General features: G+C 30.7%; 1 protein-coding gene across 1 annotated transcript in view; it reads left to right on the top strand.

Moving 5' to 3' along the window:
* Positions 1–23,070, top strand: part of LOC139521944 (NBAS subunit of NRZ tethering complex-like) — a 59,879-nt gene that overhangs the window by 108 nt on the left and 36,701 nt on the right. Inside the window, exons 2-21 of the mRNA XM_071315760.1 lie at positions 268–386; positions 708–842; positions 4,667–4,840; positions 5,415–5,488; positions 5,927–5,986; positions 6,824–6,886; positions 7,515–7,578; positions 7,967–8,025; positions 8,851–8,953; positions 9,334–9,551; positions 11,213–11,325; positions 11,717–11,796; positions 12,713–12,808; positions 13,286–13,407; positions 13,725–13,812; positions 14,552–14,854; positions 19,221–19,347; positions 19,806–19,882; positions 21,892–22,192; positions 22,693–22,759. Coding sequence (XP_071171861.1) covers positions 741–842; positions 4,667–4,840; positions 5,415–5,488; positions 5,927–5,986; positions 6,824–6,886; positions 7,515–7,578; positions 7,967–8,025; positions 8,851–8,953; positions 9,334–9,551; positions 11,213–11,325; positions 11,717–11,796; positions 12,713–12,808; positions 13,286–13,407; positions 13,725–13,812; positions 14,552–14,854; positions 19,221–19,347; positions 19,806–19,882; positions 21,892–22,192; positions 22,693–22,759 — 2,291 coding nt within the window. The 5' untranslated portion in view covers positions 268–386; positions 708–740. The remainder of the gene's footprint in view (positions 1–267; positions 387–707; positions 843–4,666; positions 4,841–5,414; positions 5,489–5,926; positions 5,987–6,823; positions 6,887–7,514; positions 7,579–7,966; positions 8,026–8,850; positions 8,954–9,333; positions 9,552–11,212; positions 11,326–11,716; positions 11,797–12,712; positions 12,809–13,285; positions 13,408–13,724; positions 13,813–14,551; positions 14,855–19,220; positions 19,348–19,805; positions 19,883–21,891; positions 22,193–22,692; positions 22,760–23,070) is intronic.

Here is a 23,070-nt window from a genome sequence, read left to right as displayed (position 1 = left end):
ATTTTGATATGAAAAAACCTTACACTATTTATATTATAGAGGAAGTAGTTTTTGATTAGTCATTTTGGCTTTATTGTCATACAACAGAAATTTTTGAAGTATTTTGTCTGTTGGTTTTTATGCATAAGCTTGTTTAAATTTTATAAATTTTTTCACTTTTATAAATTAATGTGTTTTTCAGCCATTTTGTTTAATTTTTTTCAATACTGGAATTCTTGATTTAGTGATGCCTTAAATGACTAAGCAGACATGATAAAATATTCATAGTTATATTAATTTTTCTTTCTAAGTGGTACAGTTTCAGAGCCTGTGAGATAGAGAGGTTATCACGACAAGTAGACTTATCGGTAGAGTTAGTCAAACTGGCCACTGAGAGAGGAGTGGAGGTTGGTCTTACAATTCAGAATATATATTGTTTTCATAAACCTAAAAAATATCTACTCCTATAAATACAAATTTTGATGTTGATTGTTTGAAATTGTCTGAAAAGAGCTAAAAATGTAAAAAAAGTATTCTCAAAAATAAATTTGTTTGCAGAATATATTAAGGAGAGAATGTTTTTGTATACTAGCATTTCATTAAATGAGAGGCCATATATTGAAACAGCAGTAACATATTTGAAGTTATTCTTCAACAAGTTGAGAAAATAGAAATGATATATAAATGTATGATTTTAGTTGATAATAATGTGAATACTTATTTTTCAGGGTTTATCTGAACTACTGGATAACTTGGTAACCATGGAGATGCTAGTATATGACTGTTATGTGGATGAAAATCTGACCTTTGATGAACTACAAAAGATGGCAGACTATGATAAATTGGAGCTAATTATGTCCAAGGTATGTTGTAGTTTTACAGGTAAAGGTAATTTGAATTCGGCTGTACAAAAAAATCTGACCTGTTATCATATCTCTCAGATCTAATTTTCAAAAAGTAAGAATCTGAAACAAATATGGTTTTGAGCATGTTCCAAAAAAATTGAATAGTTTTAAAACCAACTTATTTAAACAAACAAAAAAGGAAAACAACTACATTATCACAGAACTAGTATATATTTGTTTAGGGGCCAGCTGAAGGACGCCTCCGGTTGTGGGAATTTCTCATTGCATTGAAGACCTGTTGGTGACCTTCTGCTGTTCTCTGCTCTTTGGTGGGGTTGTTGTCTCTTTGGCACATTCCCCATTTCCATTCTCAATTTTACTGATAATTTAAATGGTTCCAAAAAACTTTTCTGGATCTTTCTTAATCAGGAATGCTCAATGATGTATTTGAAAGCCAAGGATGTATAAGAGCAGAAATAGTTAAAGAACTATATGTCAAAAATGTACATAAAAATATTTAAATCTGATGAAAAAAATATAGGATGCAATCTTTTGTTATGGTTTGACTGACTATCATTTTATTAATTTTTATTCAGGCATCAACAGAAATGTACACAAAGTGTCTACACAAATGACAGATATTATACATGTATATTATTGTAATATTATTTTTTATTCAGGCATCAACAGAAATGTACACAAAGTGTCTACACAAATGACAGATATTATACATGTATATTATTGTAATATTAATTTTTATTTAGGCATCAACAGAAATGTACACAAAGTGTCTACACACATGACAGTTATTATACATGTATATTATTGTAATATTATTTTTTATTCAGACATCAACAAAAATGTACATAAAGTGTCTACACAAATGACAGATATTATACATGTATATTATTGTAATATTAATTTTTATTTAGGCATCAACAGAAATGTACACAAAGTGTCTACACAAATGACAGATATTATACATGTATATTATTGTAATATTATTTTTTATTCAGGCATCAACAGAAATGTACACAAAGTGTCTACACAAATGACAGATATTATACATGTATATTATTGTAATATTATTTTTGGTGGAAGAAGACGTCAAGTTTTCTGAAGACCTATGGGACCGACTTTAAACTCATTGAGCCTCCGTATGCCGCATTCGTTTCTGTGTATTACAATTTCATAACAACTTAAGATTCCTGACACCGATTTTTACACATGATTAAGCTTCTGAATCATTTAATTTGTAAATTAGGATTGAAAAACAATCACTATCGTAAATATGACCTTTTTATTTATGTAAATTAATAGATTTCATCTCATCCACATGAAATCCATGAACGTTATTTGTTTACTTGTAACCGGATGTTTTTACTGTAGATATTTGTAGTACGCATGCATGGATTTGGTATCGGGACAACTCGCCCTGTTTACAAGTTCGCCCTTAAAGTTACGAATTTGCAATCTTGAGGACAAGAAGATTTTGTTTTTAATAAATAAAAAGGATCTATTTTTTATCAAATTGGTGTCTTTATTCATTGTTTTCTTTGTCATGTGAATTAGATGCCTTTCTACTTCAAATGGTTTGATTCTATTTATAAAATTATTCAAGACTCAGTTGACAAGAGCAATACGTTACTGTTGGGAGAATTTGATTAAACTCTAAATGCTCATAGAATATAATTGAAACTGAATGTACCTCCTTCTGAATAATTTATTGCAATATAAATATAAATCCCTTTTGACAAGAGAAATCTGACTTTTGTCAGAAATATTTTTTTCACATGTGCAAAGGTAATCACGTGTGGCGGCCATATTGGTTTGTTTACAAATATGTGAAGAAGCCTGTAGAACCATGACCTAAACATAAATAGTCTCTGAAAGCGTAAACTTTATGCAATACTATTTTATCAATCATGATTATTTTCATAAATTTAAATTTGATTATTTAAAGAAATAAAATTATAACAATTACGATTTTAGATAAGAGATTCTACTCAGACATGCTGTGATCTATTTATAGCCAAATTAGTTTACCTGTGTGTGGAAATGTAAATAATTTGTTTACTAAACAAGTAAAGACAAACTATGGATGGAAGATAATAATTTACATATATATTTTAGGACATTTGATTGATTTTAATAAATATAGGATTTAAAAACTGCAAGTGGAAACAAATTTGATCATTAGCTACATAATCAGCTGATAATTTTTCTCGCAAACATCGTGGTGATATAACTGATAAAAATCACTCCATCAATCCTCCAGCCCTTTCACATATTAAGCAATAGATCTACTTATTATTGTAGAATATTCATTGAATATACATTCATCGTCTAATTGAATATATCGGGTAATCGGATATTTTTAGCTGAAATTTTGGGTATCCGATTGTCCGGATTCTACTGTACTACCATAAACATGATAAAGATAGTAAATAGTATTTTTTTTTCACTAATTTATTGACATAATACTGGTTGTAACATATTTTATTTTTGTATTCAGGTTGGGACCCCCCCCCCACCCCCTAATTATGAGTGGTGTCCCTTAAATAAGGGACTGTTCCTAAAACAAGGGGTCATTTTACTGTTGAAAAAAAGAAAGAACATTTTTAAGATTTTTATTAAACTCAATAGTGGGAAAATTCTTATATTTGGAACAACTTTTCTAAATGAGGGGTCAAGTTAATAAAGAAGATATAAGTTTAGAAACAACAGAAAATTCTTTTGACATATTTTGACCATTTAGTACTTAATAGATGCATTGTTCTTGGGGGAAAGTTTCATCAAATAATATGAATAAAAATGTGCTCATTTTTTACAGTGGGTTGTAATGTTCTTCCAATAAGGTTACCCCTCATTTGGAGTGTTGTTCCCAACCTGTTAAAGGTCCATCTTTGTGTGCATAATTCAAAATTGGAAATTTCAACAAGCATCTAATATTCTTACGCAAGAAAATAAACACTGATCTGCTAGCTTCATCTTTTCTACCGATTTAATAACTAGAATCATGCAAACAGACTTAAGAAAAAGGCATGTAAGTTCATCATACAAATATGACACTTTTTCTAGACAATCCAGATCGTGCAAAATACTTCGCTTAAAATTGTAACCTTAAAATTGTTGTTGTGCACTAAAAAACCCTATGGAAAATTTCAAAAGTTGGCAGGTATTTAACAAGCCTTACTATTTTTATGCTCTATTTATGGGCATTATGTTTTCTGGTCTGTCCATTCGTCCTGCTTCTGGTTATAAAGTTTATGGTTGAGGTAGTTTTTGATGAAGTTGAAATCCAATCAACTTGAAACTTAGTGCACATGTGTTCCTTATGATATGATCTTCTTAATTCCTGCCAATTTAAAGATTTTACCTAATTTTCACAGTCCACTGAACACAGAAAATGATTGTACGGATGGGAAATCCATGTACTTATTACCTTTTCTTGTTTGAAGAAAAAAAAACCATCATAACGATAATGGATCAAAGCAGCCTTGGTAAGTGGGGCTGCTTTTGTGGTAATTCAGGTTACCTTTTATTCACCTTCTTCCACCTCAGAGCTATCAGCTCTTTGATTTATTTAGGCATCAACAGAAATGTACACAAAGTGTCTATACAAATGACAGATATTATACATGTATATTATTGTAATATTATTTTTTATTCAGGCATCAACAGAAATGTACACAAAGTGTCTACACAAATGACAGATATTATACATGTATATTATTGTAATATTATTTTTTATTTAGGCATCAACAGAAATGTACACAAAGTGTCTACACAAATGACAGATATTATACATGTATATTATTGTAATATTATTTTTTATTCAGGCATCAACAGAAATGTACACAAAGTGTCTACACAAATGGCTGGTACCTTTCCTTCATCAGTGTGAACACAGACAGCCAGGGACCTTTACTTCAATACTAAGAGATTACATTGTCACAAAAGCTAAGACCGATCTTACACTACCAACTAAAATATTTGAAGCATCTAAAACGACTGTGAGTTTTGTTGAGAAGTAATTCTTAAATTAGATTTAAACATTGTAAAGATTGAATTGATAATTTTAAGACGATAATAGTAGACTGTATTTCCATTCCTAGTCATCATCATTAACTTGGATATTTATGATAAAATTGAGAATGGAAATGGGGAATGTGTCAAAGAGACAACAAACCGACCAAATAGAAAACAAAATAAAAAACATGAATTGTTACAAAGCTGAGACATTTTCACAGAGCGGTTAAGCTTTTGAGGTTCAAAGTGTAACAATTTTTCACAAATTTGGAAGCCTATAAGACCTTGTATGATTGGCTTCATCAAGTAAAGTATCCAAATTTTAACATATTTAAATTCTTTGAAAATTCAGTTCTTTAAAAACATTTAATAACCCTAAAGGTTTTACATCTTTATTGTGTGGTCTTCTGCAGTTCAAAAATGCTCAAACGTTTTTTTTTTATTAATTAATAGAAATAGCAATGGTGATTTTTAATTTGGATATGTTATTTGTGTTCCTCTTTTATAAGCCCGTTTGGGATAACTTATGTAAGAATACATTATCTTATCCGTTTTCAGCAAAAAAGACCTATTATATCAAGTCAGGATGATGTCATGTCCATGGCCCTAGAAGCTCTATATGTTTGTGGCAGGTATGTTGTACACCTTTTTTGTTTTAAATATTTATCTAAAATATATGTATATTACCAATATATATTTTACTAAGATATTGAATGATCTATGTAAGAAAACTGTTTGCTCTTTCTTTATACAGATATTAGCAATACCACTATTTCACACCTGAAGTAACAGATAGTGAAATCTTTGTAAAGTAATGCTTTTCATTCAGACTTATGTTTGTTTACAAAGAAAACTATGACCATTTTTACATGTATCAATCTTCATTTTAAACTGGTGTACAAAAATGGTCTGAAAACATTTCTAGTTTGAAGGTATTGTTACATCTTTTTCAGTTTATATCATTAATGTTTAATTGCTTGAACTAATTTGTTCTGTTAAAAATGCAAATTTCAAGTTTGTTATGCAGATGAAGTTCATACAAATATATGATTTGTCATTTTATTTTGTAGGGATGATCAATTAGATTTAGCTTTAGAAATTTTTCAATGTCTTCCACAGAAAGGATATGGGTAAGGATACCAAAATGACTATTTTCTTGTTCTCAAATACTTTTACAATGCAAATTTCACAGATAATTATCTCTTAGTTTCATTTAAATCCAGTAATGATTGTAGGAGTCATTGATTTTTAGGGGGGGGGGGGGGGGCTAGGATGAAATTTGAAAAAAATAGGCAGGACAGGAGTTTTGAGTAAAAAAAAAAAGGCAGGATGAGACACTTGCAAAAAAAAAGTCAGGACGACAATTTAGGTAAAAAAAGTCAGGATAAACTTTAAAATATAAGGCAGGACCGAACAGAGTCAAAAATAAAAAGGCAGGACAGAGATTACAGCTAAAAAAAATGCAGGACAAAATTTTTCATCCTAACCCCCCCCCCATAAAAATCAAATGGTAGCTCCCTAATACACTATTCATTGGCTTTAGTGGATATGTATTGAATTGATTAATTACATACATATGTAAACCCAACTAGTACAGTTATGACATTGCAGAAGAAAGATATAACAGTTGAACTCAATTATGTCGTTAAATTCACTTCCAAAAATATTTCATTATTGTGACTTAATGCTAAGGGCTGTTCAATAAACCATACATGGGACCCAGAGAAGGCTTTTTGAAATCTCTACTAGAAGTTGTGTCAAAGACTTTAGTAAACTGAAAATTAAAGTGAAATTCTAAATCTGCCTTTATTGGATATTACCCCATTTTTGTCAGTATCATATATGTTTTAATGGAACAATTCTGATATTTTTCGTTTTATTGCTAAAAAATTGCTGAAGATATTTTTTTTTTTGAAACACATTTGGTATTTTTATTTTGATGCATTATCTTGAAAACATTTTTACAGGAAAGAAACAAAAGAATCAATAAGACTGCACAAGGAAATAGACAAGCTGGAAAGACATTTGGGGTAATTTTGCCTAAAACAGGCTATTATTTGAACTTGGAATTATTTTCAATTATGGAATTTGCATAATTTCTTGTGTTTAAAATTTTTAATAAATTCCATGTTTATTTGGTATTATAATCTTTTGAGCGGTTAATAACACTTTCCATACAATGTATTTTGGTTAGATAGTGTTGTGCGCGGCACAGTACATTCTATTGAAAATATACTATTTTCCTTGTAATAGAAAGTGTTGTGCGCAGCACAGAACATTTAAGTACATAATAAACATGGAATTTATTAAAAAATTCAATAACAAGAAATCAAGCAAATTCCATAATTAAAAATAATTCCAAGTTCAAATAATAGCCTGTTCTAAATACAGTACAATGAACTGTTCTTATAATTTTTTAAAAGTGATCACATCTATCTTCAAATGAGGATAGAATTATGTAAGGATATATTGATTGCCTACAAAGTAACATGAAAATAATATTTTTAAATTGGTTAAGAAAGTTCAATTAATAGCATGTTTATAACTTGAAGTATGACAAAAAACTGTGTAAATTTTTTTTTTACCCATGTTGATAACAACAAAACTGTCTCCAATCATTTTCAATTTCAGAATATGATCATTTGTTTTGTTTTTCAGTTCATTAAAGATTTTACATGAACAGGATGTTAAGAAACCTCTACATTATATCCTAGAAACAGAGGTATTGTATAAATTGTTTGAATAAGATTTTTTGATATTTTGTAAATCAATTTTTTTAAAGTGATTTTTTTTTTGCATTTTTACTTCAATGTTTCCACTTACCTGCTTCTTAAGCTATTTGCAATTCCACTTTTCCGTACTCATACATTTGTTATGTTTCATTAGAGTTTAAATTGTAATAACTTAAGTTATTTCCCTTTAAGTACTGCTTCAAACCATTGTGCACATGTCCTTATTTTTTTCCTCATTGCTGTTACTTTGGTTTTCTTATGATTTTATTTTTTGCAATTTTCTTACTTTGTTCATATAATCTTGAATCTAGTAATTTTATTTGTCTGACCAGTGCGTTTGTTTTGTATAAATGTTTCCAACGATTTTTTTTATTACAGAAAGATGCAGACGATGCCAAGATGTTAATGATAAGGTTGACAAGAGCTGCTGGCAAAAGGTAAAATAATTCTTATAGAGTTGTCTGAAGAAACTACCTAATTTTTACTATACTAACTTTCAGACTTAAATGTGAATAATGTCTGATTAATGAGTTGATTAATATTTTTTACATTGGTGTACATTGGTGTTCTGGACCTATCACCTGGAAAAAATCAAACACTATATAAAAAAAAACTCATCAAGGCTTATAATTGTGTATGCCAAATGAAGTTTTGGTCTACAAAAGACCCTAAATTACGCTTGAATCAAAAATGTATAAAGGTCAAATCAAGTATGAATGTGAAGAGTATTGACGAATCAAAAGTCTGAAGGAAAGTTTTTGCCAGATACAGCTCAAGTAATTTGTTCCTAGGGTAGATAATGCTAAGTATTTTGAAAAATACAAATTTGGTAAACAGTTAAAATTTCTGAATATGTCCATATCAATGATAGGTCATGTCAACACAGAAGTGTATATGATATTCTTTAATATGTTTGTCAGGAAACATCAGTCTTAAATTTTTATAGTATGGCATATGTCCTTACATACTCTTTAGAAAACAGTAACAGCAATAATATTTTATAATTTGATTCCGTGCAAACAAAGCTTTTCTGGCTTTATCAGGTACAATCTTATATATACCAAAATATATACCAAAATTGATGTATAAAAATTTGAATACATTAGTAAAAAGATGGAACCTCAAATTTGAAATTACAGATCTTAATTTTCATTAAGTCAAATGTATTCATATTCTGAAACTTAAAATTCCTTTTAATTGATAGCTTGAATTATGTTTGTGTAGTTTTCTGAAATTTTTATTTTTGATTTTATGATTGACAGAAGTGAACCATTATCAGAAATTGCATGGAGAAAGTTACATGATGATGTCATACAGTTACAAAATCAGGTGTACAGATGTCTGTCGTCTGGTCTGTGTCATGAAGTAGGTGAATGGTATAGTTTCTACAAGTTGTTAGGGTGAACTTTTACTATTGATTATTAAATATATATTTTCTTCATTATTTACATTTATTGAAAAAGAATTTGTGTAAAGTATTTTGTTTTTCAAAGATATTTACCTTCTTGAATTACCATCATGCAATTTTTTAAATCATAGTAATAATTTTGGAATGGTTTAGCTGCTCAATATTGAGAAATCTTTTAGAAATATGATACAGTTTCAAAAGAAAACATCCTCGTGTTTGCCATAAAAAAATATAATTGAAACCCTTAAATTTTTTTATTAGGTGGTTTCCAACTATGCTTTATAAAAGAAATATTAACTCTGAATTTGTTTTTTAAAAGCGCCACCTTCTTTTTCAGATATTCACTGAAAGCTTGCTGTGTTCTGGCAGAAGAGAGAGTATAACTTTAGCTGGAGAGTACATAGAAAGAAGTAATAATGAGAGTCTTCCAACTCAATCTTACACAAAGAATTTAAAGGTGTCATATAAACGAGCCATACAGCTAGTCATCTCATCAGCACAGGAGTATTTTGATTCTTCTACAGATATGAAAGATCCATGCATAGATCTTGCCAGGTAATTTTAACAATTGTTCATATATATAACACCAGTGACCTCAGAGTTGGTCTCATTGGGGTCTAAGCGTGACGCCGGATTGTCAATTTTTTGTGTTGTGAAAACGGGAAATGATGTCTAGCGGGACCAGGGAAATGACAAAAAAATGAAAACTGCTTACGTACATAGTGTAAGCAGGATACGGGAATCTGACAAAACAGTAAGCGGGATCCGGGATCGGAACCCCCCAATGAGACCCCCCTCAGAGTTGTCTTACTAGTTCATCTACAGCAATCACTGACCTTCCAACATTGAGGTTACAAGTTCAAACCCTATGATTGACTAGGATTGATAGTTTTCCTGTCAAAGGTCAATGTTCTCTTCAGGCACTCTGGTCTCTTCTTCCAATAAAAGATGGCTGCCATGATATAGCTGATTGTGCTAACAGTTGTGTTAAACTTCAACAATCAATCAATCATATACTAAACAAATTTTGATCTCACTAAATATTATAAGATCTTCTACCTTTGATATCATCATAGTTTTTATGCCCCACTTACGATAGTAGAGAGGCATTATGTTTTCTGGTCTGTTCGTCCATCTGTCTGTTCGTTCGTTTGTCCGTTCGTCCCGCTTCAGGTTAAAGTTTTTGGTCAAGGTAGTTTTTGATGAAGTTGAAGTCCAATCAACTTGAAACCTAGTACACATGTGCCCAAGATATGATCTTTATAATTTTAATGCCAAAATAGAGTTTTGACCCCAATTTCATGGTCCACTGAACATAGAAAATGATCGTGCAAGTTCCAGGTTAAAGCTTTTGGTCAAGGTAATTTTTGATGAAGTTGAAGTCCAATCAACTTGAAACTTAGTACACATGTGCCCAAGATATGATCTTTCTAATTTTAATGCCAAATTATAGTTTGGACCCCAATTTCACAGTCCACTGAACATAGAAAATGACAGTGCAAGTTTCAGGTTAAAGTTTTTGGTAAAGGTAGTTTTTAATGAAGTTCAAGTCCAATCAACTTGAAACTTAATATACATGTTCCCTTTGATATGATCTTTCAAATTTAAATGCCAAATTAGAGTTTTTAACCCAATTTCACGGTCCACTAAACACAGAAAATGAAAGTGCGAGTGGGGCATCCATATACTATGGACACATTCTTGTTTTTGTATAATTTTAAACTAAACAAAACTGTTGAAAGAAATAGTGCATAATTTGCTTTGATTTTGCAATTGATTCGGTGTGTTATAATTTCAAGGGTAATGATAACTGGGAGATACTTGATTTATTTAAGAATTACACAATACAATTAAAACAAATAGGTTGTGTTTATAGTGAGAACAGAACACATTTATCTACTTAAGTTCAAATGTTGGCTACATGTATCTCAATTTTTAACCACCAAAGATAGATTTGTTTACTGTGTATCTTTTAATTTTTCTGAATTCTAATTTTGCATGAATGAAAGGAAAAAATAGTTTTTCTGTAAATATATGATTTTGCGGTTTTACAAAAGTCTCTAGAAAATATGTAGGTCATTAAAACATTTGCATTTCTGGTTTACTGGTACACACGAAAGCCACAAAAATTGGAATCTCACTAACGGTAATGAACCCACAATACATTTTTTGTAATTTAAAAGAATATTTCTAAATCTAAATATTTTGTATTGCAGGATATGCTTAAATTTGATAAGAGACACACCTACTTTGATACAAGAAGAACTGGATTTGATAAACTCTCTTGCTATGTTGGACGATTTTGGTGTATCAATTATACCAGCACAAGGTAATTGATAATAGATAATGGTTTGTCAATGATATACAGACAAATTACCATACATATGGTCACAAATAAAAAGCAGAAGATCCTTATCCGTCGTATTCAAGTGACTTGGTCTAAGATCATCAATAAAGATACTAAATCTAGATTTGCAAAAGACAACATTACTGTTTGAAATCATAACAGAAAATATAGTTCTTAATAAAGGTAAACAGAAAAATATGTCATAATTTTTACTTAATTGAAGCAAATTTTTTTAAAAGATTTTTTGAAAGATTTTCAAATGAGAAGCATCTGCTGTAAATTGAATTCTATTATATCATCAATCATATAATATACAATGACAGTGTGATTGCACTAAATTCTGTTTTAAAGAGTTTTGTTATATTTATTGTAGTTAGACAGACTAAAGATAGAATAGAATTGATTGAGAAATGTCTTAGTACCAAAGATACATCATACAAACAACAGAAAAAGGTAGGTTTTCAATGATGTTATCTTGTATCACTATGAAATTTGATTCATATGACAAGGAATGGTTATTTTGGCACAAAATCATTCAATATTGTAGATTCATTATTATTTATGGAGTACTTTTTGATGGATTTCATGGGGATAGATGAACCATGAATTAATGTTTTCAACGAAGTACCAATTTCCTATTGCCTGGTGTGCAAACTTTTGAAAAACCACAAAATCAAATACTTTCAATCAATGTAAGTTTGTACCAATAAAAAAAAATCCTCAGTATTTAATATAATGAGTGAATTAAACAGTATTTGAAAATGAGCTACACTAAAATGTGCTGTAGCAGCAACATTACTTTATCGGGAGAAAATTAATTTGAAAGGATTCAGCTTTAGCTGTTTATCTGTTTGGTAACATTTTGTTGGGTTGTTGGCTAATTAACCCTTTGTATAATTTACATATTTTAACTATAAACATCCAAAAGTGATTTAATAAATAAGATAAGAGTACATATTTATACTTTGATAATAAACGAAGAGTCAGATGTAACATTTATTCATATGATAAAAATACAGCAGTAAAGATGTATAGAGAAAAGTCTCCTTATTTACAGCCAATTGCATTGAGTGTGTAGGTAAAGGTGATATCTTTTGTTAGCTTGCTTGCTAACTGAACGGTGAAGTCATTATTAGATTAGGTAATCAACCCTCATTTAAGATAGACTATTCCAACAGATAACCGATCTGTCTGTCTGTAGGACTAGACTACTTCCAAAAGAGGGTAATATACCTTACTTAATAATCACTTAGCAAGCAAGCTAACCAAAAATATTACCTTTACTTACACACTCAATGCAATCGGCTGTAAATCATTTGTTCTGCTTTATGTTAAATGAGTATATGCTTGAATTTATATTTATTTTCAGTTAATGCGATTAAGTCATTTGCTGAAAATAGAGAAAGGAAACAACAGTTTGAGGGAAGGAAAAGTTCTCCATTTGATAGCTAGAGGTGCAGTTAAGGTATATATAAAGTCTTTAACTTAAGATATTTGACTATGATACTTTTATCATCACACACATTATGTTTTGACATGATGATAAGTTTGCCCATCACATCAATATTGTAGTAGGATATTTTTATTGTTACCATGAAAAAAGCAAAAATAACCCAAACTTGAAAATTGCCATGCTTACACATCCACTTATAGTATTTGTTTAGATGATTAATATTTGTGAAGCATTAAAGTTTCATTTAGAGAATAAAAAGGTTACATAAAACAATGAAAAAAAGGAATAGCATTTTTGCAAGAGCATAAAACAGCTCATGCAACAAATTTTGCAAAGAGTTGTAACCTTTGAAATTTTTGTCACACACTAAAACCTCAATGGTGATTTTCAAAGTTGGCATTTATGAAAACTTGACATTACTATCTAGACCCAGACTTTACATTTAAAGCTTAAAAACATTATACTGTATTTTTTGTTGGGATATTTCAGGCTCATGATTGTAGTTTTGCCTATGAAGTATGCCAGGATTTAATTGAAAGAATGCATGGTCCTGTGTGGGATGTATGTGTAGATCTAGCCAGCTTTGAAGATTTTAAAGATATTTCAGCCAAGTAAGATGAATGTTCTTTATAGTGGCACCATGCCTAGATAATGAAAAAGTAGACTTCCGTTCAGAACTTTTTAGTTTGTTTTCTTACTTTCCAGAGAGGATGTTCACATTGTTTTCCTTATGTCCATCTATCTCTGCATATTTGAAATGAAACTATTAATATTGGTTGAAAACATTCGTAGTAAAGCATGTGAATTTTACAAGCTGATTTACTGGATTTTGCTTAAGTTATTCCCCTTTGGAACTTTTTAAATTGAAAATAAATGTCATTTAATACAGTTTAGTGGCAAAAATAACTGAATTTGATTTACTTTGTAGGGCAGATTTGTTGTCGTTTTCATTAGCGTACTGTCCAGCAGATATGATAGAACCTATACTACAGGCCAAGGCTGTCCTAGAAACTCAGGTACTATAATAATTCCCTTGCTTCTTTCAAGCAAAAGAATATAAGTTTTACAAAGTGGTTACTCAGCTACTGTTTTGGTATTTTAAAACACATTGAAGATTTGTGCAGCATTAAATTTCAGATGTTGAATCATATTTTACTATTTGATACTTTGTAGATGTATATAATCCTTGCATTTAAGCTTCAGGGTATATTTTTTTGTGTTTACAAAAACCATACTTCGATTTAAAATAGAGAAATGTAGATGGTGAAAATATTTTCAATTATTAACATAGTTTTCTTTTAAAAAATATGTTCTTGCAAAATTTAGTACGAGTATCCAACTTCAGGAAGGAATTATTTTTATGTGCTATTTCGTTAAATTTTGATTATGATCCATAACTCTACAAAAGTGTGGACAGTTGTTAGATAACGGGGAATAAATTTATACTCATTTGACTTAGGTAAGATGTATAAAGGGGGTAGGAAGGGATGTCATCTGGAAAAGGTAAATAGTGAATATCATAACTCTGAAAAACTAAACTATTCATTTCTTGCATTTTGAAAAATCAATCATTACAGCAGTGTACTGATAAGTGTTATTCTAGAATTCCTATAGAATAAATGCCCAATCATAAATGTCCCGAAAATTGACCTTCAACCCCTACCGGTACTTTTATGGTGAAAGTTGTATAAGTATATTTGCCTTAGACTGTGATGCAGTCTGATAAATTATTTCAATATCTTGTATTAATTGTAGATGCTATACAGCACTATTCACACTGACATGGAAGTTGATGACAAATCATCTGAGAGGGCGCCACTGTCTGCAACAGCTGCTCTGCAGCATACGACAGAGATTCTGTCCTCAACAACTAAGACCACAAAAGCTGTGTTGTCAACAGTTGCAGATACAAAATGGTGGCAAAAAACAATTAAATCATTGAAACAACCAACCAGACGACAAGTTTCTGAGACAGTTGTTTATGATAATGACAAGTTTGAGAAGCAAGGATGTCATCCATTTTATGAAGAATTTATTACATCAAGTCATCCTGATTATGTAAGTTTTTATACGACCGCAAAAATTTTAATTTTTTGGTCGTATATTGCTATCACGTTGGCGTCGTCGTCTACGTCGTCGTCGTCGTCGTCCGAATACTTTTAGTTTTCGCAGTCTAACTTTAGTAAAAGTGAATAGAAATCAATGAAATTTTAACACAAGGTTTATGACTACAAAAGGAAGGTTAGGATTGATTTTAAGAGTTTTGGTTCCAACAGTTTAGGAATTAAGGGCCAAAAAAGGGCCCAAATAAGCATTATTCTTGGTTTTCGCACAATAACTTTAGTATAAGTATATAGAAATCAATGAAATTTTAACACAAGGTTTATGACCACAAAAGGAAGGTTGGGATTGATTTTTGGAGTTGAGTTCACAACAGTTTATGAATTAGGGGCCAAAAAGGGGCCCAAATAAGCATTATTTTTGGTTTTTGCACCATAACTTTAGTATATTAGTAAATAGAAATCTATGAAATTTAAACACAAGGTTTATGACCATAAAAGGAAGGTTGGGTTTGATTTTGGGAGTTTTGGTCCTAACAGTTTAGGAATAAGGGGCCCAAAGGGTCCAAAATTGAACTTTGTGTGATTTCATCAAAAATTGAATAATTGGGGTTCTTTGATATGCCGAATCTAACTATGTATGTAGATTCTTAATTTCTGGTCCCGTTTTCAAATTGGTCTACATTAAGGTCCAAAGGGTCCAAAATTAAACTTAATTTGATTTTAACAAAAAAATGAATCCTTGGGGTTCTTTGATATGCTGAATTTAAAAATGTACTTAGATTTTTAATTATTGGCCTAGTTTTCAAGTTGGTCCAAATGGGGGTCCAAAATTAAACTTTGTTTGATTTCATCAAAAATTGAATAAATGGGTTCTTTGATATGCCAAATCTAACTGTGTATGTAGATTCTTAATTTTTGGTCCAGTTTTCAAATTGGTCTACATTAAGGTCCAAAGAGTCCAAAATTAAACTAAGTTTGATTTTAACAAAAATTAAATTCTTGGGCTTATTTGATATGCTTTATCTAAATATGTACTTTGATTTTTGATTATGGGCCCAGTTTTCAAGTTGGTCCAAATCAGAATTCCATATCAAGTATTGTGCAATAGCAAGAAATTTCCAATTGCACAGTATTGCACAATAGCAAGAAATATCTAATTGCACAATATTGTGCAATAGCAATTAATTTTCAATTGGAGTTATCTTTCTTTGTATAGAATAGTAGTTGATAATATATGTTGGAAATTTGCCAGACATGACTATGATGTCATTTTCTATTATTATTTGCCAATAACTTTATGTAAATAACTTCATTGGAAATTTGCCAATATAAAATGTTGCTGATGAAGCTTTTTTTCCTTATCTTATCTAAAATGTTTTTAGATAATGTATGTTGGACATTTGCCAGACATGACTATGATGTCATTTTCTATTTTTATTTGCCAATAACTTTATATAAATAACTTCATTGGAAATTTGCCAATATAAAATGTTGCTGATGAAGTTTTTTTTTATTGTTTTATACAATAAACAATGTATATTCACTTTTACTACCAACCAATCTTTACCATTCAGTGATAACAAGCACTTTATTTTACATTTTAATATTTTAGTATTTAAAAGAGTAGTTATTGTTGCAAACTCCATTAGAAATTTGAATTGATATCAGTTTTGGAAAAAGGGAAACGGGGATGTGAAAAAAGGGAGGGGTAGATTTTTCTCATTTCAGATTTCATAAATAAAAAGAAAATTTCTTCAAACATTTTTTTGAGAGGATTAATATTCAACAGCATAGTGATTGCTCAAAAGCAAAAAAAAACTTTTAAGTTAATTAGACCACATTCATTCTGTGTCAGAAACCTATGCTGTGTCAACTATTTAATTTTAGATTTAAAAAGTTTGAAGAAGAAATCTTTAATTGATTTGTAAAATCTTGACATTTGTTTTGTGTAAAAAAAAACCATGTAATGTCAAAAATTTGATCACAATCCAAATTCAGAGCTGTATCACGCTTGAATGTTTTGTCCATACTTGCCCAAACTGTTCAGGGTTCGACCTCTGCGGTCGTATAAAGCTGCACCCTGCGGAGCACCTGGTTGGATCTTAGCAGTATTAAAGACTTAATATTATTTTACATAGAATCATAATTTTTTGGCCAGCTTATAATATAGTAATGTTTGGCTAGTGAGCAAGTAGGCCGCGAAAGTGGGTTCCTAATTTGTGATAAAATAAGAAATATTACTGTCATGGCCATGTGAAAATGATAACAAATCTATGGCTCACATGATCTTTCCTTTACTTAGATTACTTATTCACATTTTTCATACCAGTGGTAGTAAATTGATAAGAACGATGCTTTTTAATATGTAGATGGATTTGTTTCTACTTTAAACTTATCAAATAAATAACTATTTTTTTCTCTCAAACATGTCAAGCTTTTGAATTTAGAGATTTCTCTTGAGGAAAATTTTGAAATTGATGGTTTGTTTTTTGTCTTCTGTTGAATTGTTTTCTTTTAAATTTTTCTTCTCTATGTGAATTCATTTTTTATGCATTGATGAACAAAAATTAAGGCTCTTAAATGTATCCAATATTGATTGAGATGCAGAGACAATTTTACAAATCTTTTTATATATGCACTAAGTATTTTTATACCCCCGCTTTAAAAATGGGGGGGATACTGTTTTACCTCTGTCTGTCAGTCCGTCCGTCAGTCCGTCCATCAGTCCGTCCGTCAGTCAGTCCGTCCCATGAAACTTTCGTCACATTTTTCTCAGGAACTACACATCCACCCTTTCTGTAATTTGGTATCAACATTTATATATGTTAGCCATACCGTGTGATGCGTTTTCAGATTCATCACTTGACAACTTCCTGTTTACCGAACATTTGTATGATTTTACACATGATAGCCAAGTTGAAAATTTTCGTCACATTTTTCTCAGGAACTACACATCCACCCTTTCTGTAATTTGGTATCAACATTTATATATGTTAGCCATACCGTGTGATGCGTTTTCAGATTCATCACTAGACAACTTCCTGTTTACCGAACACTTGTATGATTTTACACATGATAGCCAAGTTGAAAATTTTCGTCACATTTTTCTCAGCAACTACAGTACAAGGATTTCTGAAATTTGGTTTCAGGATTTATATAAGTCAGCTATACCGTGTGATGCGTTTTCAGATTCATCACTAGACAACTTCCTGTTTACCGAACACTTGTATGATTTTACACATGATAGCCAAGTTGAAAATTGGCACTGGCTACGGTTACATGGAAATGTAACAATAATAAAAATATTATTGTTACATTGGAGACTAAATGCCGGAATGCATGGTTGGGTAAGGACCTGTTTAATTACGAATGTAACAATAATTATTGAGGCTACAGTTACATTGCGTCATTGTTACATGAAAAACATCAATGTACGATGGGACTAGTAATATGTACTAAATAATAAAAGTTGAAGACCTTTATTTTATATTTACAATACATACATTTATTACATACAATTTATTTACTGTAACTTTTTATTTACAATGACAATTTCTACAAATCCATTAACAATGATTAAGTGGTTTTCATGGTTTTTAAAGTCCGACACATTTTTGATGAACGAAATTACGTCCTCCACGGATACGTGTACATACAGAAGTTCTTTGTATTTAAGTTACAGTTGGCAAACTTTGCTTTCGATGTATCAATTTGCGTCAAGTTGTAAAGCTGTATGAAATTTATGTCTTCATATTGTTTCAGTTTCGTTTTAAAAGCATCCCAAGTTTTATTTTTTTCACCCTTAACACTATTTGTTGAATAATACTATTTATTATTTATCAGTATTACAAGTATTGTTTAGTACATATATGAAAGTACAACTATAGAAGATTTAAGTTTAATAAATATAGCGTACATTGCTGGTTTTCATGTAACAATAACGTAATGTAAACGTAGCCTCAGTAATTATTGTTACATTCGTAATTATTCGGTTCCTTGCCCAACTTTGCATTCCGGAAATTAGTCTCCAATGTAACAATAATATTTTTATTATTGTTACATTTCCATGTAACCGTAGCCAGTGCCTTGAAAATTTTCGTCACATTTTTCTCAGGAACTATAATACAAGGATTTCTGAAATTTGGTTTCAGGATTTATATAAGTCAGCTATACTGTGTGATGCGTTTTCAGATTCATCACTTGACAACTTCCTGTTTACCGAACACTTGCATATTTTTACACTATTAATATTATCCACTTGCGGCGGGGGTATCATCAGTGAGCAGTAGCTCGCAGTTTCACTTGTTTTGGTAGACATTCATACATTTTGCAAGCCTTACATGTAGGGGTATATTTTTCAGGCTGTTGTAGATTATACAAGGGGTAAATCTGCTTGTAGTCCCACAGCTTTAAGTGAAAGCATACTAAGAACAGCTAAACTGGAGGAAATGTTAACAGAAGGGGAGACTACTCAATCATCACCTGAAGGTAGGCTAAATTAAATAGGGGGAACAATTATATCATTGATGTGTTTCCTACATCTTTATTCATTTCTTTTTGCAATATGTTAAGTTCTTTTTAGTAAACTGATACAAGAACATGAAGATTGTGTATTTAGGTTTAAATGTTAATCAAATTGGTTTTTTTTCTTAATCTAGGATATCAATTTATACACCTTCTAACACATAAAGTTTGAAAAATAGTAACAGTTCAAGAAAAATTTGACTTTGTACTAGATCAATATAAGAAATGTCAATTACAATGGAAAACAAAATATTTCAAAAGCAACATAAATGATCAATGTAAAGTTGCATTTTTCAAAAAAGAAAATGAAAATGTCTGCTTTTAAGATCCTTAACTATCTCTTCATACTTGAGTTATTGTATGACATTTTTTAATGTATAAAAAGTTTTTATATCAATAAATTATTACATCTTATATTTCAGTTTTGCTAGAGCTAGCCAAAACAAAGTTTCCAGTAGATAGTTCACTAGGCTTAGCATATCTATTAGCATTACCAGATGTAAGTTAAGATAAATGTTTCCCCTCAAGATCATATTTAGTTAGCTTTAGAATTTTAACAACTTTTTAATTGAGTTGATTTACCATTTTATGGTAAATAGATATACTTAACAAGTTTTTATCATGGCAGAAAAAATACCATGCACTGTGAACTCAAAAACATAAAGATGTAAGAAATTTGTAGTATGTATCTTTAGTTTCATTATACTTTGATTATGCTTTATAGTTTTGGGGATAAGATTGCTTTCAAGCAATCTGTAGACTTATGCCAGTGGCTCAGGGCATTGCCCTCACATCAATCGTTTTATTCTAAACATTAAGGAACTTCTCAGATTCTTATGATTGTCTTGCTTTTAAAGGTAAAAACAAACAAAGGGATTGAATTTACGAAGTGAAATACCTTCTCTCACTCTGAGTCTCTGCTGTGACTGCAGTGGAAAGTAAACTTGGAATTGATAGTACAAAAATTAAACACAATGAGTACATTGTTCATACACTTGTATCCGGGATTGGCTATTTTGTAACTTCAGATTACGTACATTTTACATGTGCAGTTGAATAAAATTAGTTTTGAAAATAATATTATCCATAATAATCATATGTATGATCTATCAATAAAAACAATGGCAATCGTATCCCTCAGAGCAATCTGCTCTTTGATTAGATAAAAAAAGTTTCTGTTATGGTACATCTATATGGTTTTCTAATGTACAATGTATTATGATACTGCCAAAAGTAAAAAATTAGATTAACTATAATTTAAAAGAAATATGTTAATAAAACTCAAGTTTTAAGAAAAATAAAAAAAATTAAAAAAAATTTCTGAGGAGATGGTATATAATTGTCGAGCCTGCAACTTTTGTTGCAGAAAGCTCGACATAGGGATAGTGATCCGGCGGCGGCGGCTACGGCGGCTACGGCGGCGGTGTTAGCTAACTTTTTAAAAGCTTTATATTTTATAAGGAGGAAGACCTGGATGCTTCATACTTTGTATATAGATGCCTCATGTTACGAAGTTTCCGTCAGTCACATGTCAAATGTCCTTGACCTCATTTTCATGGTTCAGTGACCACTTGAAAAAAAAGTTCAGATTTTTTGTAATGTTGAATTCTCTCTTGTTTTAAGTAATAGGATAATTATATTTGGTATGTGCGTACCTTGCAAGGTCCTCATGCCCGTCAGACAGTTTTCACTTGACCTCGACTTCATTTCATGGATCAGTGAACAAGGTTAAGTTTTGGTGGTCAAGTCCATATCTCAGATACTATAAGCAATAGGTCTAGTATATTCGGTGTATGGAAGGACTGTAAGGTGTACATGTCCAACTGGCAGGTGTCATCTGACCTTGACCTCATTTTCATGGTTCAGTGGTTATAGTTAAGTTTTTGTGTTTTGGTCTGTTTTTCTCATACAATATACAATAGATCTATATTTGTTGTATGGAATGATTGTAAGGTGTACATGTCTAACGGGCAGATGTCATCTGACCTTGACCTCATTTTCATGGTTGAGTGGTCAAAGTTAAGTTTTTGAGTTTTGGTCTTTTTATCTAATACTGTATGCCATAGGTCAACTATATTTGGTGTATGGAAATATTTTATGATCTATATATCAGTCGCGCAGGTTTTATTTGACCTCGACCTCATTTTCACGGTTCATTGCTCAGTGTTAAGTTTTTGTGTTTTGGTCTATTTTTCTTAAACTATAAGTAATAGGTCAACTATATTTGTTGTATGGAAGCATTGTTAGCTGTACATGTCTGCCTGGCATGGTTCATCTGACCTTGACCTCATTTTCATGGTTCATTGGTCTTTGTTTAGTTATCTTGGTTAATGTTAAGTTAATGTGACAGTTTTTAATAAAGCTTTATACTTAGGACTATCAACATAATATGAATGATTAGTAAAGAAGGCGAGACATTTCAGCGTGTGCACTCTTGTGTCAATTTACATTGCTAATCTGAAGGTTAAAAGGAAGGATAGACTTATACTTTGAATATTTTGTTTTCAGACTAAAGATGTGGAGAAGTTTTTTGATGATTTCCCTAAAACAGCCATAACCCAGCAGTTGACCTTGTATTACTATGCTTTACAAATATATGCCTCTGTCAAACCTACAGCCATTCCAGATACCAGTCCTCTGTACAGGAATGATCCTGTCAAACTGATCCAGAGAGTTATTAACTTTGTAACCAATAGAGATGACCTTGACTGGCCTCAAGATGTCCTTGACCTGGTAGAAAAATTAAAGAAGTGTTATGAATCGTTTGAGGATTATATTCAGGCCAGAACTTTAGTTAGGATTGGAAGCGGTATGTTTAAATAATACATTTTGATATATGATTCTGAATAAAATAAATCACATTTTCCAATTTCCCATATGAATTTGAAAGATTATCGGTGTATGATTTCTCCTGAGTACTGAATCAAGGACTGTGTATATTTTGTATCCAACATGAAATATTGAGTTAAATTAATTGATAATTCAAACAAAAATTTGAAGAAGACAAAAATGTCTTGATATGTTAAATGATAAGGTAAATATTCTGCATGTCCAAGTTAAATATTATTGTACTTTTTATTGACAAATTCACCATGATATAGATAATTATAATACAAAAAGAAAGAGAAAACATTTCTTATGAATTAATAGATAACAAGTGCATCTGTTCAAAAAAGCAGTAACTTAAGATCTAATAATAAAAAAAAAACCTCTCAGACAATATTGCTAATGTTTGCAGAATACAACTTGATATATGTTAATTATTTCATATGTTAAATTATTTCATACCGGTATGTTACATTATTTCAGGTGTTGATATTCAGAGATTTACTGATGATCCAGAATATAAAAAAGAAACCATACTCGGTTTGACTATGTAAGCATTATTAAGTCTCCCAAACAAAGTTTGGAGACTTATTGTTTTTGCTCAGTTCTTATTATTTTTATTATTCTTCTTCTTTTTCTTTTTCTTTTTCTTCCGCCACTTTAAAAAATGAACTTGTCCGCAGCGTTTCTCCAAAACCACTTGTCAGATTTACTTAGGGTTTCATAAAATGGTAGACTAATATGTCTAGGTGAGCCATCAATCTTTCGTTTGTGCATTGGGGTCTATTAAGGGGTATTTTGGGGGGTAGAAAGCAGGGAGGGTTTTACTATAGAACCCTATGGGATTTTATTTTCAAAATT

This window comes from Mytilus edulis, chromosome 4 (assembly GCF_963676685.1).
Source record: "Mytilus edulis chromosome 4, xbMytEdul2.2, whole genome shotgun sequence".
NCBI lineage: Eukaryota > Metazoa > Mollusca > Bivalvia > Mytilida > Mytilidae > Mytilus > Mytilus edulis.
The sequence above is the reverse complement of the archived record's forward strand: the minus strand, read 5'-3'. Positions and strand labels throughout refer to the sequence as shown.